This window comes from Amphiura filiformis, chromosome 19 (assembly GCF_039555335.1).
Source record: "Amphiura filiformis chromosome 19, Afil_fr2py, whole genome shotgun sequence".
In the NCBI taxonomy this organism is placed as follows: Eukaryota; Metazoa; Echinodermata; class Ophiuroidea; order Amphilepidida; family Amphiuridae; genus Amphiura; species Amphiura filiformis.
Window position 1 is genome coordinate 23644157 of NC_092646.1, and position 18919 is coordinate 23663075.

At 36.0% G+C, this 18919-nt stretch overlaps 1 protein-coding gene across 1 annotated transcript; it reads right to left on the reverse strand.

Annotated features, from left to right (window-relative positions):
• Positions 1 to 2247: 2247 nt before the first annotated feature.
• LOC140141600 (transmembrane protein 26-like) lies at positions 2248 to 3742 on the reverse strand. The gene is made up of 2 exons (XM_072163511.1): positions 3568 to 3742; positions 2248 to 2964 (listed from the first exon to the last, which is right to left on the reverse strand). Exons 1-2 carry the CDS (start codon positions 3703 to 3705, stop codon positions 2248 to 2250), a joined length of 855 nt encoding a protein of 284 aa, XP_072019612.1. The 5' UTR covers positions 3706 to 3742.
• Positions 3743 to 18919: the final 15177 nt, after the last annotated feature.

Here is an 18919-nt window from a genome sequence, read left to right on the forward strand (position 1 = left end):
AATGTTGGGTTATATAAAGGGTATAAAAACGTTTTAATAACATTCCAAAAACATTCTTGAAAACTTGATACAAAACATTCTAAACAGAATGTTATTTTGGGGTTGAAAAAATATTTTGCGAAAAATGTTTGCCCAAAATATTTTCAATAACGTTTTAAATACGTTTTCATGACCTTTATATAACCCGACATTTAAATGTTATTAAAAGGTTTTGAAAAAAACATTTTAAAAACATTTCTGTGTTTGCTGGGTTCAAATATTTTAACATAATGTTATTTAAGTATTGACACAATATTTGGCAAAAATGTTTGCAAAAATAGTTTACAATAACGTTTTTTGAAAACATTTAAAAATATTGTTGTAGTGTGTTTTCATACAAAACGTTTTAAAATGTTATGACCTTTATATAAACCGACATTTTAATGTTATTAAAACGTTTTTACCTAAACCAAAAGCCAAAATATAACTTATTTAAAACGTTTTAAAAACGTTTTGTGTTTGCTGGGTTAATTGTGTAGAGTTCAAATCTGGCATCAGGAAACTTGTAACTCCTTTACTTTAAAAGATACAGGGCCCTCAAAATGCAACTTTGTCCATCCAGGACCAACTTCGGGGGTCAGAACTCCAAAAGTAAAAATAATTTTTGTCCATTTTTTGCCAGTCGGAACCCTTTGGTAGAACATTACTCTTATCCACTATTGAGTCAATTAGGATAATTTTAGCTGAGATATTACCCATGCAAAACTCCAATAGTACATTTTTTTGTACATTTTGACCCCCCTGTAAACCAATGTCAGGCAATTTTCCCCACCATCAACTTTAGGTATGTTGAAAATATGTTCTTGGGCAACATTTCTGAGAAATAGTGGCTTGGGGTCTTGATGACTTTGCATTAAAAACATCAGTTAGGCTTGCCTACTCACATAGGAGTCATTCCAGCCACATCAACAAAAAGGGTTGGTTGGTCATTGGTCATCTCCTCAAATTTTGCTGAAAATCATTTCTAGCATACCTCTATGAGCATAATGAACACATGGAAAAAATGAATGCTCAACTCCAAGCGGTTTTGGAGATATGGCTTGTCAAAATTTGGCCCAGATCCCCACTTTTTGCTCTCTCGAGTCGCGTCGTTGAATTAGTAGCGTTTTGGGACATTCATATTTTGACTTTGCAAAAAAGATATTATACTGAAAAGTACTAACTGGGGTGACTTTTACCAAGAAAAACAGAATCTGGCCTCATGTTTTTTAATGCAAAGTCATCAAGACCCCAAGCCACTATTTCTCAGAAATATTGTCCAAGAACATATTTTCAACATGCCTAAAGTTGATGGTGGGGCAAATTGTCTGACATTGGTTTTCAGGGGGTCAAAATGTACAAAAAATGTACTATTGGAGTTTTGCATGGGTAATATCTCAGCTAACATTATCCTAATTGACTCAATATTGGATAAGAGTAATGTACTACCATAGGGTTCCGACTGGCAAAAAAATGGACAAAAAATTATTTTTACATTTTGAGGGCCCTGTATCTTTTAAAGTAAAGGAGTTACAAGTTTTTGATGCCAGATTTGAACTCTACACAATTAAGTACCCCAGGATACATACTTTTCAAAGTTGTAGGGGTTCTCTTTATACATTTATGGACCTCCAAACGTCGTCTTTCGCGTTGCGACACATTTTTTACGCTGATCCCCCTAAATTTCAAATTGATGCCACGGGAAAACAAAATAGCGTATGAAGCTCAAATTTTCAGGATTTTACTTTCTCATCAATATCTACCACCACACAGAAAAAGAAAAAAATTGAAGAGGTGCTGCGGTGCACATCCCAGGAGTTGACATGGAATGGCTCTTGTGGTTTTTGGTCACTTCTCTTTAGATACAATGGACAGACAATTGATCAGCTCGTAATCAGCGGGAGGAAATGTTAGGCTTTTACCACTACGCCGAAAAACAGATCCACAATAGACATAATAATAGTTGACCTGTCTGGTCTATATTGTGTGTGTTGAATAAAGTAAGCGAAATATAGGACTTAAATAATAATTTGTGATACTTCTGACGAGTTGTCACAAGAAGTTGTCACAAGACAATTCTCCAAAGAAAATATATTGATATTAATCCGTGATGTTATAAGGCCCACCGATTACGAGCTGATCAAACTGTATAGTTGCTTTGTTTGCTTGTATGTTTTGTTTGTTTGTTTGTTTGTTTGTTTGTTTGTATGTTTGTAGTGTTTGTTTGTTTCAATCATGATCAGTATGAGGAACTCCATCTTGACTTCCATCATAATCAATTGTTTCAAATTCTTCCGCTAACACAGTTTCCATCGCAACGGCGTTAAACTTCCCGCTTCTCTCTGGTGTTGGAGTATGTTGGAGTTCTGTAACTTGACTATCGACCATATCCATTGGTTCTACCTGCTCCTTGGGCATACAACAAAGGACACCCATGCGATACAACTGAAGAATAACCAATATCGAATTCTTAACAGTGAAAAATATCATCATCTGGTTGATGACACGTAGGTCGACGATGAGGTACAACCTCATGGCCAGATACGGCGCGTCTTGCAGGCACATGGTGATGATCAGTGCCCATATCTCATTTTCGCAACAACCGCCGCAAAATGATCTCGATCTCTTCGTAGCTGCCATTCGGGGTCGTGGCGCAGATACCGATGTTAATACCAAAGTAAACTGGAGCAGACTCCACGACCAGACGCCAAGGATTAAGGAAATGAGCAGAAAGTCGCAAAGAACCCTTTGAACTTTGAGTGTTTCTAGGGAGAATTCAAGACTATCAGCGGCTATTCCGACGTAGACAAGGAGCAGTTGAGAGAGTTGATCACGACTTAGTTGGCCTTTGGGAAGCAACCATCGGCCCAGGATGAGGAGAAAGAACATGATCTGCTCTAAGACAAGAACCCATGAGTCGGCACCCAAGGAGATGGGAATGGATACCTGCATTCAAACAAAATGATGAATAGATACATTATATAACTAAAATCGAGTTTGTTTCTTGGGTCCAAAAACGATCCCGCATTTTTGACGGTACGAACGAGAACCAACTTAAATTTAACCTTTTCTCCAAAGCTCGAGTGCTACAATATTTTAGTAGAACCACGAGTTTATAGAACATTATTTAGGGTATGTATTGCATGAAATAAACTTATGTTGTCACTATTTCGAGTCTGTTTTGTGCGCTTGAGACCGCTCAAATACAATAAAGGCTTAATTCGCCGTAGAACTAGTGATGTAACAAGATTGGGTTAATTACCATAGCAATAGGTTTACACTGTTTTTTTAATGTATTGCCCCGCACTATAAGCAAGATGCACTCATCACATTGTATATGTGTGTAATGATAGATTTACTACGATACCGCTCTTTTCAAAGACACTAATCTTACAGGTGCGCAATCAGCATGATGTAAAAAGTCTATAAAATTACGATCCAGGTATTTATCCATGTTCATTGATAATCTATTTGGTACAGCCTATTTGGTACAAAGTAATACGTCACGTTTTATATTTATCCATGTTTATAAAAGATCATTGGACCTACCCCGTTAATATTGCGTAAACCAGTAGCATTCATAACAATTTCGATGCCACATTCCTCCAGCTCGTTTTCATCCCGATAATCTCTCCTAGTTTGGTAGAGGTCTACTTGTAGAAACCATATACCAGGTATTATGCACATAAGATACAGTAATACGCTAGGACAAAACCTGAAAACAAATCAGTAAAAAAAAAGGAAAATAGGTATAATAAATTTATGTAAAATGGTTATACTCTGGATACCGGTAAAAGGTGGTCTTACGGTCAAAATCAAGGGGCTTTCTTGGCTTTCTGATTACAAATCGCCTGCCAAAAAGCGGATATGTTAGGAATGGGCAACTTTAAGGGGTCTTTTAGAGCTAAAATTAATTATCAATATAAGGGGTCTTTCAGTGCTCTGTTTTGGTAAAATTCAAAGGTATTTTGGAGATGTGCGGCCCCCCAAACAGGCACTGCAAAAACAGTGTCTAGAGATTAAAACCATTCTAGACACAATTTTATCCTAGGATTTAAAGTAGATAGCTACTTCATCAATACCAGTATCAGCAGTAGAAAGCTACTTCATCAATACCGATATCAGCAGTAGATAGCTACTTCATCAATACCGGTATCAGCAGTAGATATAGCTACTTCATCAATACCAGTATCAGCAATAGATAGCTACTTCATTAATACAAGTATCAGCAGTAGATAGCTACTTCATCAATATCGGTATCAGCAGTAGATAGCTACTTCATTAATACAAGTATCAGCAGTAGATAGCTACTTCATCAATACCAGTATCAGCAGTAGATAGCTACTTCATCAATACCAGTATCAGAAGTTAAGGGCTACTTCATCAATACCAGTATCAGCAATAGATAGCTACTTCATCAATACCATTTTCAGCAGTAGACAGCTACTTCATCAATATCATCATCATCAGTAGATATAGCTACTTCATCAATGCCAGTATCAGCAGTAGAGAGCTACTTCATCAATACCAGTATCAGTAATAGATAGCTACTTCATCAATACCATTTCAGCAGTAGAAAGCTACTTCATCAATACCAGTATCAGCAGTAGATAGCTACTTCATCAATACCAGTATCAGCAGTAGATAGCTACTTCATCAATATCGGTATAGACAGCTACTTCATCAATATCATCAGTAGATACAGGGTGAGTAAAAAAAAGTGCAATAGAGAAAAGAATCCATCTTTATTTAAGAACCGAGTTGAACTTTTTAGGTTTTAAAACATTTTGTAAATAACACATCCATTAGTGATCTTGTGTGAAAAAATCAAGGAATTAACATTTACCGTTTTGTTTTTATGACACATTTTATAGCGATACCCAATTTTAATGTTTGTCCAAGAGACATCTAAAATTTGAATGTCAGCCCACTCTGTGTAAGGTAGATTTGGAACAAATGCCATTTTTTTTAACCTCATTGGCATAGAAATAAAATGGAGCACCCAAATTGTTATTGTCCTTGGTCTTGTTTAACATGTTTAAGGAGAAGAAACATTATTGTTATTTTCATTTTCCCTTTATTTTGAGTATGTTTATTCTCTATCAAAAACATATAAATTTGTGGGCGGGTTTTTCAAATGTCGAAATGAAATGCGCGCAAATTGAAGTGGAGTGAATTACAAAATATCCAGTAAGTTGGCCATACTGGGGTTTAAAAAACTGGAGTTGGAGTCGAGTGAGGCATGAAGGATCTAAAGTAATGTTAGAAAGTTTGTTTAAACAGAAAAAAAATTAAAATAACGCAAAAATCAACATTATTTAAGTTAAAGTCAGTTTCAGAGCTGGTGCCTTTGTCGTGCATTGTGTGCTCTCATTCAAAATACATGGTACCTCGTGGACAAATAATGAAATTGGGTATCGCAGCAAAAGGACTCATAAAAATTAAATGGTAATAGCGAGTCACTTCATTTTTTCACAGAATGTGACTATTGAGTGTGGCATTTATAACGAATTTCAATAATGGGACAGTTCAACTTGGTTCTTACATAAATATCGATTCTTTGCTCTATTGCACTTTTTTTGACTCACCCTGTAGCTACTTCATCAATACCAGTATCAGCAGTAGAGAGCTACTTCATCAATACCAGTATCAGCAGTAGATAGCTAATTTATCAATACCAGTATCAGCAGTAGATAGCTACTTCATTAATACCAGTATCAGCAGTAGATAGCTACTTCATCAATACCAGTACCAGTATCAGCAGTAGAGAGCTACTTCATCAATACCAGTATCAGCAGTAGATAGCTAATTTATCAATACCAGTATCAGCAGTAGATAGCTACTTCATCAATACCAGTATCAGCAGTAGATAGCTACTTCATCAATACCAGTATCAGCAGTAGATAGCTACTTCATCAATACCAGTATCAGCAGTAGATAGCTACTTCATCAATACCAGTATCAGCAGTAGATACCTACTTCATCAATACCATGCAGTATCAGCAGTAAATAGCTACTTCGTCAATGCCGGTATCAGCAGTAGATAGCTAATTTATCAATGCCGGCATCCGCAGTAGATACCTACTTCATCAATACCATGCAGTATCAGCAGTAAATAGCTACTTCGTCAATGCCGGTATCAGCAGTAGATAGCTAATTTATCAATGCCGGCATCCGCAGTAGATACCTACTTCATCAATACCATGCAGTATCAGCAGTAAATAGCTACTTCGTCAATGCCGGTATCAGCAGTAGATAGCTAATTTATCAATGCCGGCATCCGCAGTAGATACCTACTTCATCAATACCATGCAGTATCAGCAGTAAATAGCTACTTCGGCAATGGCGGTATCAGCAGTTAGATAGCTACTTCATAACCAGTATCAGAAGTAAAGGGCTACTTCGTCAATACCAGTATCAGCAGTAGTGAGTTACTTCATCAATACCGTTATCAGCAGTACACAGCTACTTCATCAATGCCAGTATCAGCAGTAGATAGCTACTTCATCAATACCATTTTCAACAGTAGACAGCTACTTTATCAATATCATCATCAGCAGTAGATAGCTACTTCATCAATACCAGTATCAGCAGTAGATAGCTACTTCATCAATACCAGTATCAGCAGTAGATACAAGTATCAGCAGTAGATAGCTACTTCATCAATACCAGTATCAGCAGTAGATAGCTACTTTATCAATACATGTATCAGCAGTAGATAGCTACTTTATCAATACCAGTATCAGCAGTATATCCTACTTCATCAATACCAGTATCAGCAGTAGATAGCTACTTCATCAATACCAGTATCAGCAGTATATCCTACTTCATCAATACCAATATCAGCAGTAGATAGCTACTTCATCAATACCAGTATCAGCAGTAGATAGCTACTTCATCAATACCAGTATCAGCATCAGATAACTACTTCATTGATACCAGTATTAGACTATTTCATCAACACATTAGAAAAAGTTAGAGGACATCTCCCATTCACCCGCGTGTGGTCTATTGCACTTTTTTTGACTCACCCTGTAGCTACTTCATCAATACCAGTATCAGCAGTAGAGAGCTACTTCATCAATACCAGTATCAGCAGTAGATAGCTAATTTATCAATACCAGTATCAGCAGTAGATAGCTACTTCATTAATACCAGTATCAGCAGTAGATAGCTACTTCATCAATACCAGTACCAGTATCAGCAGTAGAGAGCTACTTCATCAATACCAGTATCAGCAGTAGATAGCTAATTTATCAATACCAGTATCAGCAGTAGATAGCTACTTCATCAATACCAGTATCAGCAGTAGATAGCTACTTCATCAATACCAGTATCAGCAGTAGATAGCTACTTCATCAATACCAGTATCAGCAGTAGATAGCTAATTTATCAATGCCGGCATCCGCAGTAGATACCTACTTCATCAATACCATGCAGTATCAGCAGTAAATAGCTACTTCGTCAATGCCGGTATCAGCAGTAGATAGCTAATTTATCAATGCCGGCATCCGCAGTAGATACCTACTTCATCAATACCATGCAGTATCAGCAGTAAATAGCTACTTCGTCAATGCCGGTATCAGCAGTAGATAGCTACTTCGGCAATGGCGGTATCAGCAGTTAGATAGCTACTTCATAACCAGTATCAGAAGTAACTAACTACCTAACTATTTCATCAACACATTAGAAAAAGTTAGAGGACATCTCCCATTCACCCGCGTGTGGTGAATTGACTATACGTAATAATCACACATTCAAGGGTATAGACCAACTGCACGTATCCACTCCTTTCGAAAGCCGTATCTTGCTCAAAAATGCATTTAAGCCAAAATATCACAATTAATATTGATTTGAATATGTTATCTTCATATTTCATTAAAAAATACTTACAAAATCGACTCAGGTCGAGAGAGTGGCGCAATGGTTAGGGTACTTGCCTTTAGTGCATGAGGTCCCGGGTTCGATTCCCGGCGGTGGCGATTTGCTGGGATATTGACTTGGAAAAAAACCCTTCTGTAGATTAAATTCAGACTTCCGTTCTCCCCGTGGTTCATTTAGAATTGGGTAAATGAATCATGAAAGTACTCCGTCCTTCGGAGGGGACGTTAAGCCGTCGGTCCCGTGTACAGAGAGCCATACCTGTATACATGTATCTCGCAGCCAGTTTCGAAAAGAGTAGGGTGTTAACCCCTGACTGTTCCCAACCCATCCCGGTGTTCAAATGGACCCCAATGGAAATAAGCTTCAATAGAGGCTTTCTTGGGTTATCCAGGGTTGTCAAAACCCGAACAAATCAAATCCAAAAAAAACTCAGGTACCGATGTAATTTCAACCAAGCCTTTCACTGTTTCTTAGTGAATCAAGGCCCGATAATGCCATTGTCGCTGTGGATGGCGGAGTGCTACCATTCAGACTACATTCATAAAAATATCAAACTGGCACTCTATAGTATCGACCATAAGGTATATTCGAGCCAAATTTGGACACCTTCCGGGTATTTTCCCTTGATGTACCATATAATATTCATAAATATTGGTCGGACACCACCCAGTAAATTCTCATTTACATTGTGATCATCCACAGCAGTGAACGCCATACACCAAGTGTTTCTAGAATCCTTATAGAATAAGATTCATTTTAATGCTAATTTATTGCACTATAAGGAAGCCTGTTTACCTTTTTGAAATAGCCGATTGGGAGGATTTTCAATGAAAATTTTTTGTGTGTGTCAAAACTGAAGCATCGTATGTAGAATAAATATCAACTGTAGGCCTACATTATATAACGGTTTGTGATACTCAATCGCGGCACAATTTTTTCTGTTTATTGCAGCAAGTTTTTTTAAAACATTTTTTATTTTTATTAAAGCGTTTTATACCCAATATACTCACCATTTCCATTCCCCATTCTCAGTAAATTTTGCAGTCACCAACATTTCCACCAATAAAAGTACGATTGGAATAGTCAGTAAATAGTACAGAGGATCGTGGTATACATCCGTGACGCGCCATACCGTTATAATTCCGTGTACCCCAAATAAAACGCGAACGAACAACGCCTTGAGATTGTTTGACACATACGCTACAATCCGTTTTACTTTATTATATAATTCGGCCAGACACCCCATTTTTTCGGTGCGTGTTTTCTCCATCAAATCATATCTATTTCTGGTGGTAATTTATAATTGTTGTTATTCACTTATGTTGTTATAAATTTTCAAGGGGTGCCACACTAGCGACGAGCGTGTGTCGACTACAGACGACAAGTAGGGCCTACCAATTTTTTTAAAGAAACATTTTTCGAATTGTAAATTTTCATGACCATATTTGGAATCAGCAGGAAAAATGCATTAAATTGAGTACAAGCAAGCCTAGTATTTTTTCAGTGGTTCTTAAGATAGCTCTTGATATTTTGAGAAAATATCTAAAAATTTTGAGTTTTATGTGAAGCCTATGGCTAGCACGCAGAGCATTAACAAAAGAAACAAAACTAAAGCAAACAAATAATCGAACAAAACAAAGCAAAGAAACGGGATTTCTCGTACTTATTCTTTGTTTATTTTGGCGCCACAACTTTTGTCTTAATTTTGATGTCTTATTCACGATTAGTATTGTTGACCCAAACAAAAAAAGAGTGTATCCCCCGATACTGTGAGACTAGGTCATACACTAGGATCCAAAACATGCTCATCTATCAAGGCACAGCTCTTTAACCCCAATACATTTGCACATTCATTGAATGACCTTTGAAAATTTGGGTACAAAAACTCATACTCTGAAACTTGAGGTCAAATTTTGCACTATGATTGTTTAATTGAGGTTATTGAACTATATATGCCATTGGGATGAGGCCATTGTGGTCCATATAGTCATATGACAAATAAATGACAGTGCTTAATTAAATGTAACATATTGTAGAGATTTCTTTTCAACAAAATTGTATAATTATGTCACTATTTCCCCGCCCGTCGTATTTTAATCCCAAAAGCGAATGGGCATGCACAGGAAAAACTGTAAAAGCACGGTGTTTTGTTCGCTGTGGTTTTGTTTTTGTTGCTTTTTTGTCTTTTGTTGTTTTGAATGTCTGTGTTAGTGTTACCCTATTTTGACAGTAGGCTATATTCGGTTTTTGGGTGTTTTTACAGTATATTCGTGTTTTATTTTGGTGGGTTTTTTTACAGTGTATTCGGTTTTTTGGTGGGTTTTTTTACAGTATATTCGGTTTTGGGGGTGTTTTTATAGGCCCTACTTAAAAAGCAATAACAAAGACAAGATGTTTTCTCTGCAGGTAATCCTTCTTCATCACGTCCATTGGGCTATTCCATTTAAAATCCACACTACCCCTGTGGAAGATTTAGCTAAAGTCTTCCACGGGTCGAAGGAGTAAGAGTTTTGAATAGAATACACAATTCTCTTTGAAATACTTGCTCCAGTTGTGGAAGATATAGGTAAAGCCATAATACAGTGGGAGTGTGGGTTTCAATATGATTAACCCTGAACAATTACATTTGAAAAACATACTCCCTCTGTAGAAGATATTTCCAGAATCTTCCACAGGGGTATAGTGTGGATTTCAAATGGAATAACCTGCCATTTGACTGGTATGCTTGTGTCTGGATCTGGTCCTTCCATCTTGTCGTTCAGTAGGCATAGGCAACCAAAAACACCCAAAAACCGAATATACTGTGAAAAAACCAGCCAAAAACCCGAATATACTGTAACAAACACCACAAAACCGAATATACTGTAAATAAACACCCGAAACCGAATATACTGTAAAAAAAACAAAAAAACAAAACAAACACCGAATATACTGTAAAAACTGCATAGTCTATCAGTACCAGTATTAGCAGTAGATCAGTAGATATAGCTACTTCATCAATACCAGTATTGGCAATAGATAGCTACTTCATCAATACCAGTATCAGCAGTAGATAGCTACTTCATCAATACCAGTATCAGCAGTATATAGCTACTTCATCAATACCAGTATCAGCAGTAGATAGCTACTTCATCAATACCAGTATCAGCAGTAGATAACTACTTCATCAATACCAGTATCAGCAGTAGATAGCTACTTCATCAATACCGGTATCAGCAGTAGATAGCTACTTTATCAACATCAGTACCAGCAGTAGATAGCTACTTCATCAATACCAGTATCAGCAGTAGATAGCTACTTCATCAATGCCAGTATCAGCAGTAGATAACTACTTCATCAATACCAGTATCAGCAGTAGATAGCTACTTCATCAATACCAGTATCAGCAGTAGATAACTACTTTATCAATACCAGTATCAGCAGTAGATAGCTACTTCATCAGTGCCAGTATCAGCAGTAGATAGCTACTTCATCAATACAAGTATCAGCAGTAGAGACAACTACTTCATCAATGCCAGTATCAGCAGTAGATAACTACTTCATCAATACCAGTATCAGCAGTAGATAGCTACTTCATCAATACCAGTATCAGCAGTAGATAACTACTTTATCAATACCAGTATCAGCAGTAGATAGCTACTTCATCAATGCCAGTATCAGCAGTAGAAAACTACTTCATCAATACAAGTATCAGCAGTAGAGACAACTACTTCATCAATGCCAGTATCAGCAGTAGATAACTACTTTATCAATACCAGTATCAACAGTAGATAGCTACTTCATCAATACCAGTATCAGCAATAGATAGCTACTTCATCAATACCAGTATCAGCAGTAGATAACTACTTTATCAATACCAGTATCAGCAGTAGATAGCTACTTCATGAATGCCAGTATCAGCAGTAGATAGCTACTTCATCAATACAAGTATCAGCAGTAGAGATAACTACTTCATCAATGCCAGTATCAGCAGTAGATACCCAGCAAACACGAAACGTTTTCGACATCATTCGCAAAAGGTTATAAAAGGTTGTCAGAAAACGTTTAAATGTCGGGTTATATAAAGGGTATATTATGAGTATAAAACGTTTTCATAACCTTAAAAAACATTTTTTGATAATCTACTGCTCAGCAAACAAAAATGTTTTACAGAAAACGTTTAAAGGTCGGGTTATATAAAGGGTATAAAACGTTTTAATAACATTCCAAAAACATTCTTGAAAACTTGATACAAAACATTCTAAACAGAATGTTATTTGGGGTTGAAAAATATTTTGCGAAAAATGTTTGCCCAAAATATTTGCAATAACGTTTTAAAAACGTTTTCATGACCTTTATATAACCCGACATTTAAATGTTATTAAAAGGTTTTGAAAAAACATTTTAAGAACATTTATGTGTTTGCTGGGTTCAAATATTTTAACATAATGTTATTTAAGTATTGACACAATATTTGGCAAAAATGTTTGCAAAAATAGTTTAAAATAACATTTTTTGAAAACATTTAAAAAATATTGTTGTAATGTAGGGTGTTTTCATACAAAACGTTTTAAAACGTTATCATGACCTTTATATAACCCGACATTTTAATGTTATTAAAACGTTTTTACCTAAACCAACAGCCAAAATATAACTTATTTAAAACGTTATTAAAACGTTTTTGTGTTTGCTGGGTAACTACTTCATCAATACCAGTATCAGCAGTAGATAGCTACTTCATCAATGCCAGTATCAGCAGTAGATAACTACTTCATCAATACCAGTATCAGCAGTAGATAACTATACTTTATCAATACCAGTATCAGCAGTAGATAGCTACTTTATCAATGCCAGTATCAGCAGTAGATAACTACTTCATCAATACCAGTATCAGCAGTAGATAACTACTTTATCAATACCAGTATCAGCAGTAGATAGCTACTTCATCAATGCCAGTATCAGCAGTAGATAGCTACCGTAAAATGGGGTAACTTTGGGCACTTTTCAGAGTTTTTAAACCACTGCTTCCAAACAAAACCAATTATATTTCTAATTAACTCTTTTTTGTGACATTAGGGTTCCCTTCTACACCTTGAAGTTGAAAAACATTTTTAATAATTTTGTAAGGGTGCCCTAGGGGTTAAAAATGACCTGACCAAAGTTACCCCGCCTTTGGGGCAACTTTGGTCACAGTATTACATTCCATGAAGGAATAAAAATTAAAAAAAATGATCTTCGCTGAATATGGGCGGCAAGTTATTGTTTTTTGTGACATTTGACACCTTGAAAAATTAATCAAACACACATCCTTGCTCACAAATATCGATTTTTATTTTTTCCGAAAAAAATGTACAAAAAAGCTGACACCAAATATGACTAAAAACAATATTGCTGTACGAAAATGTGACCATTTAAAAAAATATATTTGACCGACCAAAGTTACCCCGCTGACCGAAGTTACCCCGTTTTACGGTACTTCATCAATACAAGTATCAGCAGTAGAGACAACTAGGCCTACTTCATCAATGCCAGTATCAGCAGTAGATAACTACTTCATCAATACCAGTATCAGCAGTAGATAGCTACTTCATCAATGCCAGTATCAGCAGTATATAGCTATACTTCATCAATACAAGTACCAGCAGTAGATAACTACTTTATCAATACCAGTATCAGCAGTAGATAGCTACTTCAACAATACCAGTATCAGCAGTAGATAGCTACTTCATCAACATCAGTATCAGCAGTAGATATCTGCTTCATTAATACCAGTTTCACAGCAGTAGATAGCTACTTATCAATACCAGTATCAAAAGTAGATATCCACTTCATAAATAATCGTATCAGCAGTAGATTTACTTCATAAATGTCCGTATCAGCAGTAGCTACTTATCAATACCAATATCAGAAATAGCAGTCACGAATGTATCGGAATACTAGTATGCTTTCCTATATTTCATCAATACCAATATGAGCAAAATACATTATAGCTATTAATTCATCAATGCCAGTAGGCCCTATCAGCAGTAGATAGCTATTTCATCAATGCCAATATCAGCAGCAGCATATAGCTAGTTTATCAATACCAGTATCGGCAGTAGATAACTACTTCATCAATACCAATATCAGCAGTAGATACGGTAACTACCGTAAATCCTCGTATACAAGCATATAGTGTGCTTCTGATGAAAGCTAAAATAGTCCAGGCACCATTATGGAGTTTGAACAAATAAATTCCAGATGGTATAGCTTGAGAGGAGGGCGAGCTGGCTGAGCTCCTTCTTCAGAGGTTTGACTTTCTTCGTGCTGGCCTGTAAAATTGATTTCAGACGATGTTCGTTTTCGTGAGTTATGAGGCCACGACTGCCTACTTCGATGCAAAACAGTTGACATTTATAACCTTTATCATTCAAATCGTGGATGAGATGGGAATATTTGGTTTCTTTCCGGTCGTGGGCTTTTTCAATATTTGTTTCAAAGGAGACAGTGAGCTCAATGACTTGTATGGAGATGCCGTCATCATGAAGGACTACCATGTCTGGTTTTAAATTGGTGATCATGATGTTAGGGGGAATAGAACCCCCACCGGTAGAGAACCCGGCGATGTCAGCAAAAATTGTGGCCAAAGGAAACTTAGATTTGAGAATGTTAACTAAATGAAGTAAAATTGTATTGTGACGCCAAGTTAGGCGGCCCTGTTCAAGAGACACGGGGTAGAAATTTAACACATGAAGAAGAGTTTCTTTGTTCCCACAGAGTTTGCAATTAGCATTAGTCCTTTTACCCCAAGTACGCAGGTTACTTAAAGTTGGCAAAAAGTCGATGGAGGCACGAACGGCAAAACTTAACACCCCTCTCGGAAGGCTGTATATAAGCGATATCCAGGTAAGGTCGAACGACTGGAGATGCATTAACTTCAGAAGATTTCCCTGCTGAAGGAGAGGGCGGATGTAATCTTGCCAAAAAGTCACGCGATCATCGTAAATTATGTTTTTGATCTCAGACTTGACTTTAGGCCAAGTCTGCTGGTCAGTATTGGCGGAAGCATTGGTGAAAGTTTTGTGCCATTGCCTCGACCCATTCTTGCTCATTTTGCGTGCCCATTGAGATTCACGGTCCAGTTTACATTTCAGCGCATGAATGACACGTGTGTCAGCTTTGACCATGCACCGAGCATAGGCCAAGCAATGAGATTCCAGATAAATATCTGAAAGTCTCGGGAGAGCTAGCCCCACCGGGCTATGAATAAAAGCTGGGGTGGCGCCATTTATCGCCAGACCAAGCCATTTTTTGATCGCATTAGTAATTTAGTATGGACATGATCCAGCAGCTGAAGTTGGGTATCGGTTAACTCGTGGACTCAGTGTAAGCATGAATCTCAACGAGGGCGCCGCATATTCAGTATATATACGCAGTTTGTATTCATTTCTGATTGAAGAGTTATCAATGTTTTGGATAATACCAGTTAACTTTTCATTCACCTTATCGAGAGTTTCTTTGGTTTTACCTTTGAAAGTGATCATACTCCCCAGGAATTTTTCGGGAGCATCCTGCAAAGATTTTAAAACAGTATCACCAATTTCAAAAGTACAATTGTCAGGGTATCCACTACGGATGGACATTGTTTTACATTGAATTGGCTTAAGTGTCAAATTCATGGAACAAGGTGATTTCAGAGATCTCCGACATCAGTTTTTGGTGTTTTCTCTTATCAGGTGTAAGAAGGCAGAAGTCATCAGCGAATGGTAATGTGATGTAACGCTTCCCTTCCATATTATACCCGTGAGTCTCTTCTTTCAATTTGAGATGTTGAATAATTGGATCAAACACGGCTAAAAATATTATGGGCGACAAAGGATCACCTTGGAATACACCTCGCCGAAAACTAAACGGGTCTGAACGAGTCTGGAATAGAGATTTCGGACGTAAAGGCAAATGGGGTCAGGAATTTTGTTCCGTTTCAAAGTATGGTGAATTAAATTGTGTTCAACAGATCCGAAGGAGTCTCAGCCAAGTCGAAAAATGTAACGTGGAGTGTTCTTTTCTTGCTACGTGCATTAGCCAGGAGCTCGTTCATAACAAATGTGTGCTCCACACAGCCATTGATTCGTTTTTGGAATGCCTTTTGGATCTTGGGATCCATTAATTTGTTGCGGAGTATCCTAGCAAACACAAAAACGTTTTAAAAACGTTTTAAATAAGTTATATTTTGGCTTTTGGTTTAGGTAAAACGTTTTAATAACATTAAAATGTCGGGTTATATAAAGGTTAAAACGTTTTGTATGAAAACACACTGCAACAATATTTTTAAATGTTTTCAAAAAATGTTATTGTAAACTATTTTTGCAAACATTTTTGCCAAATATTGTGTCAATACTGAAATAACATTATGTTAAAATGTTTGAACCCAGCAAACACAGAAATGTTCTTAAAATGTTTTTTCAAAACCTTTTAATAACATTTAAATGTCGGGTTATGTAAAGGGTCATGAAAACGTTTTAAAACGTTATTGAAAATATTTTGGGCAAACATTTTTCGCAAAATGTTTTTCAACTCCAAAATAACATTCTGTTTAGAATGTTTTGTATCAAGTTTTCAAGAATGTTTTTGGAATGTTGTTAAAACGTTTTTATACCCTTTATATAACCCGACATTTAATCGTTTTCTGTAAAACATTTTTGTTTGCTGAGTAGTAGATTATCAAAAATGTTTTTAAGGTTATGAAAACGTTTTATACTCTTAATATACCCTTTATATAACCCGACATTTAAACGTTTTCTGACAACCTTTTATAACCTTTTGCGAATGATGTCGAAAACGTTTTGTGTTTGCTGGGATTAGTATTGGTATTAATTGTATATTATCTCTGACTATTGATTGATTTATCAATACATAAAGTACCTTTATCTGCCATGTACTTTTGTTCTGGCTTTAGGGGGCTGATCATTTTCTTCAGGGGGGTCCCAAATATACGGGGGGGGGGGTCATAAATATTTGGAAAGAAAAATAGGGGTTTATAAAATTTTTGATTCAAAATGTTTATTTTATTCAAAAAGACTGATTTCAATACAATTTTAACCTGCTAGGGGGTAAGGTGTATCAGTTGTGTGTGAGTGGGGGGTGGGGGTGTGTGTGGGGGGGGTAATAAAAATTTTGTTGCCGAAATAGTGGGGTCGTAATTTTATTGACGACGACCTTTTGTAAATTTGGGACACCCCCATCCCTTCGGAAGAAAATGATAGCCACTTACCGGTACTGGAAAATTTACGCACGCAGAGTAGATTTTTTTTTCAATTTCAGGCTATTTTGTATTACACCCTCCACCCTCTACATGCCAAACAACTTTTTAACCATGACCCTGTTCATACACCCAAAACATTTGTACCCCCCCCCCCTCCATTCAGAACTCCTAAAATGTTATGACTCCAACATATTTTCCTACTACAACAAGTCATACCTAGAATATTTTATCCACCCAAAAATAAAAATCATCGTATAGATCCCTGTAGGGCCTATTACATATTTTCCAGTCCCAACCAACCAAAGTAGGCCTATTATAGGCCTATAGCTCAAAGTATTTCTGAACACTCTCTGAAATTGGGACTAGAATGGAAAAATGCGGCCTGCCAATTATTGGTATTTGGAAAGTTTTATTAAATTTGTGTTCAATACTTAATCCGATAAGTGATCGATGTATATCGATAAAAGTAGTATCAAGATCAAGCTATACGGCGGCGCACTTAAATACTTTACGAGGTGATTCAGCCAGGTACCTGGATTCAGCACTCAACAACAAGTTGATTACGATTTTAAAAAAAACAATAATAAAAATATAAACAAAATAATGATAATATTAAGAATATACTTATATTAGATTTCTTTTATTAAAGAAATTAAAACATTTTTTTTTAATCATTATCATACTCATAGGCCTAAATATGAATTCGTAACGTTATACATTATAAATATCCGCACGAACAGCATGACTATAGCTTGTCATAAAATGTAGGCCTATTAAGTACTTGAATACAAATACCAATTCTATTTAGCAGAAAAATGTTATATTAAAATGCGCTTTGTGTTTTTTTATTTGGTTAAAACTAAGTACTTTAATAATTCTCAATACAAATATAGGAATGCATCTTTTGAGTATAGGCCTGATAGGCCTACATATTTATTATTATTATAGATTTTGCATTATTATTTTTGTTATTATTTATATATTGTGTTATTCAATTTTGAATTACATGTATGTTCAATTACCCAGCAAACACAAATTTTTTTCGAGTTTTCGACATCATTCGCAAAAGGTTAAAAAAGGTTACCAGAAAATATTTAAATGTCGGGTTATATAAAGGGTATATAAAGGAATAAAACTTTCATAACATTGAAAAACATTTTTTGATAACTTACTGCAAATATTCTTAAACATATCATTATTTAAGTGGTGACAAAATATTTGGCAAAAAATGTTTGCAGAAAATATTTTTCAATAACATTTTGAAAACATTTAAAAATATTTTTGTAGTGTGTTTCCATACAAAACGTTTTAAAATGTTTTCATGACCTTTATTTAACCCGACATTTAATGTTATTAAAACGTTTTTACCAAAACCGAAAACCCAAAAATGTTTTGTGTTTGCCTGGATAGCCAAATTTCAGACCTTCACATTAAAATGTAGATTACTTGGTAGCTTTATATTATAAATGGTCAATGATTTAACATAAAAGTTATTATTTTATTATCATTATTATAACATTGTGATTTATTATAAATTTTTATTTCATTTCAAATTGTAATATTTTATAATTATTTAACTTTTATTCCATGCAGATTTATGCGCACACATTAAACTTGGTCAATTTCGCACTTGATCATGGATATAAACGTATTGGTGATGTCATAAGCTAATTAACTTTGGTGGACAATAGAATAACCATTGATTGACAAGGTTACCCCTGCGTCCCCTAGCCGCTTGTGTAATTGGCACCGCTTCCGTAGAGTATCACGCCAATGAGACGATAGGGTTCCAACAAC